The following is a 2,955-nucleotide window of genomic DNA, read 5'->3' on the forward strand; positions in this document are numbered from 1 at the left end:
TAAAAAGCAATCACTCACTTGGTACATTTTGTATTCTTCTTTTTGTTGTTGCTTTTGTTGATGGTTTTATTGCTGTTGGCTTTGTTGTTGTTGTTGGCAGTTTTATTGTTGTTGTTGTTGTTGTTGGCAGTTTTATTGTTGTTTTTGTTGGCTTTATTATTGTTGTTGTTGGCTTTGTTGTTGTTGTTGGCAGTTTTATTGTTGTTGTTGGTGGCAGTTTTATTGTTGGTGTTGTTGGCAGTTTTATTGTTGTTGTTTTTGTTGGCTTTATTATTGTTGTTGTTGCTTTTGTTATTGTTTTTGCTGGTGTTGTCAGTTTTGTCGTTGTTCTTTTCACTTTTCTTTTTGTTCTTATTTTTCTCGTTCGTATTTTCTCCCATTTTTTTCATTTACAGCAGCAACTGTGAAAGAGAAGACATGGAATTACCAGACGCCACATGGCAATCAATAGACAACAGAATATCACATACAGCCACTGGACCGCACTAGTTTGCACCACATTACGCTGCACTATAACGTCGCATATCACACCAGATTGCAAACACAACACCACACTGCATCGGACCCATTTTCCAAGTTTAGGAACCTTTCCAAGTTGTTGAAGATGACGATGGTTTGAACTAAGCTTTATTGCCAATTCTTCAACTGATAATGCAGAATTTTCTTCAAGTAATACCTTAAGGAGCCTGTAGGCGCAAGCGTAGATGTATGGTAAGAAGCTTGCTAAAAAAAAAAATTTAGTACTCGGGTCGATTCATTCCACCAAAAATTCTTCAAGGTAGTGCCCCAGTATGGCCACAGTCGAATGACTGAAACAAGTAAATGATATGATGAGGGGGTTGGGGAAGATAATCGTAATCTACAACTTCGGTAGCAAATCACTGCAAACCTTCTTTTGGTGTTTGGGATGCGGGTGGACTGGGGCACTAAACTGTAGTTATACCCAATGAGATAGATACGGTTGTAACTATATCTGCTGGATACTCACTGACGTGGAACTAAATTTACACAATTATAAAGAATGAATGAATGGCTAAGTCAAGGAATGGTCGATAATGTTATATCGACCCCGAAAAGAGAAAAGGCAAAATGGACTTCAGACGGATTTAAATTCGAAATGTAATGAATCGGAAGAAATATCGCTAAGCAGTTTGTCCGACGCACCAACGATTCTGCCAGCCTACCACCTTAATAATAATAATAATAATAAGTGAAAGTAAAGAATACGTACAACCGGTGGTTAGGGTTTAGGATTAGGATTAGGGGTTTTGTTACGCCGAAAACGGATGGTGTACGTATTCTTTGCCTCCGTAATAATAATAATAATAATAATAATAATAATAATAATAATAGTAGTAGTTTCAAATTTTGCCACAAAGGTAACTATTTTTGGGAAGAGGGTAAGTCGATTACATCGACCCCAGTGGTTGAACTGGTACTTAATTTATCGACCCGAAAGGATGAAAGGGCAAAGTCGACCTCGGAGGAATTTGAACTCAGAACGTAGCAGCTGACGAAAAAATAATGGTAATAAGAATAAGAATAATAATCTTTTCTAGTAAATCACAAGACTTGAAATGTTGGAGGTGGTGGGGGTGTGACAATCGATTATATCGACCCCCAGTGCTTAGTTGGTACTTATTTCATGGACCCTGAAAGGATAAAAGGCTGAGTCGACCTCGGCGAAATTTGAATTCGGAATCTAATGAACCGAAAAATGATAATTCTTTTTGCCATGGGGCACAAAACCTGGAATTTTGTGAGGAGGCGACCAGTCGAGAGCATCGATCTCATTGCTCATTAAGTCCCGAAAGGACGAAAGGCAAAAAGCCGACCTGGGCGGAATTTGAACTCAAAATGTAATGAACTAAGAAAAAAAAAAAAAAATGAGAATAAAAGTGGTAAATAATGGGAAAAAAAAACCCAAAAAAAAAAACCGGCAAGAATCGAACTGGATAAAAAATAATTACTTACCAGCGATGACAAAAGATATCAATCAAAGAAGCAGAAGCGAGTTTAAATAAAGGTTGAACTGGGAAGTATATAAGAATATATACACAGAATATATACACATGTATATATCTATGACTCTATATGGATATTGACGTGTGGCCTTTTATTTAGCTCTCGTCTTCTCTTACTTTTTCCTTCTTGCCCCCGTCTTTTTTTTTTTTTTACTGCAGTCAACATCCAGTCCACGAAAGAAAGAAGAAAAAAATATCAGAAAGTGGTTCAACTTGTATTGAAAACGAATTTTTTTCTCACACACCTTTATAATTTGGTCTTTTGATTTGTTATCAGCCAGGTCATATCGTATAACTGAGTTTTCGTTTTTTTTTTAAATGGCTGAGGTCAAAGATCAAACTGTAGTAACGACAGCAACTTTAAATTGACAACAACAACAACGCAACGAAATAGGTGCGAGATTTCGGTAAAATTTAAACCTAGAAAATGAAAAAAAAAAGAAAAAAAGAAGTAATTTAGAAGGTATGTATAAGAGTGTGGGTGTATATATATACATATATATGACTGTGTCCGTGTGTATACATATAATGCGTGTATATATATATATATATATATATAAGTGGATATATGTATGTAAATATATATATATAAATGGATATGTATATGTACATATATATACATGTGTATGTATGTATGTGTATATATATATATATATATATATATATGTGTGTGTGTGTGTAGTGTATATATATGTGTATATATATATATATATATATATATATATATATATATAAGATATATACATACATATAAGTGTATATATATATATATATATATACATGAATGGATGTGTGTGTGTACATATATATAAGTAGATGTATGTGTGTAAGAGTATGTGTGTGTGTGTGTGTTTTAAGAGAGAATGGGGTAAAAAGATATGGGTGTGTCCACGTGCGCGTAGGTAAACTCCTGACTAGACTGAAATATATA

At 34.5% G+C, this 2,955-nt stretch overlaps 2 protein-coding genes across 3 annotated transcripts in view; one reads left to right on the forward strand and one right to left on the reverse strand.

Moving 5' to 3' along the window:
• The window catches only part of LOC106879180 (lysophosphatidylserine lipase ABHD12), a 12,156-nt gene extending 9,753 nt beyond the window's left edge, over positions 1–2,403 (reverse strand). The window contains exons 1-2 of one of the 2 annotated variants that reach the window (XM_052971443.1): positions 2,270–2,403; positions 19–401 (exon numbers count right to left, since the gene is read on the reverse strand). In XM_052971443.1, coding sequence (XP_052827403.1) covers positions 19–389 — 371 coding nt within the window. In that variant the 5' untranslated portion in view covers positions 390–401; positions 2,270–2,403. The other variant, XM_052971442.1, reaches the window with a different exon arrangement.
• The window catches only part of LOC106879182 (actin, cytoplasmic 2), a 27,779-nt gene continuing 27,182 nt past the window's right edge, over positions 2,359–2,955 (forward strand). The window contains exon 1 of the mRNA XM_052971445.1: positions 2,359–2,487. The gene's annotated coding sequence lies outside the window, so the exon portion shown is untranslated. The remainder of the gene's footprint in view (positions 2,488–2,955) is intronic.

This window comes from Octopus bimaculoides, chromosome 11, assembly GCF_001194135.2.
Source record: "Octopus bimaculoides isolate UCB-OBI-ISO-001 chromosome 11, ASM119413v2, whole genome shotgun sequence".
Taxonomy (NCBI): Eukaryota; Metazoa; Mollusca; class Cephalopoda; order Octopoda; family Octopodidae; genus Octopus; species Octopus bimaculoides.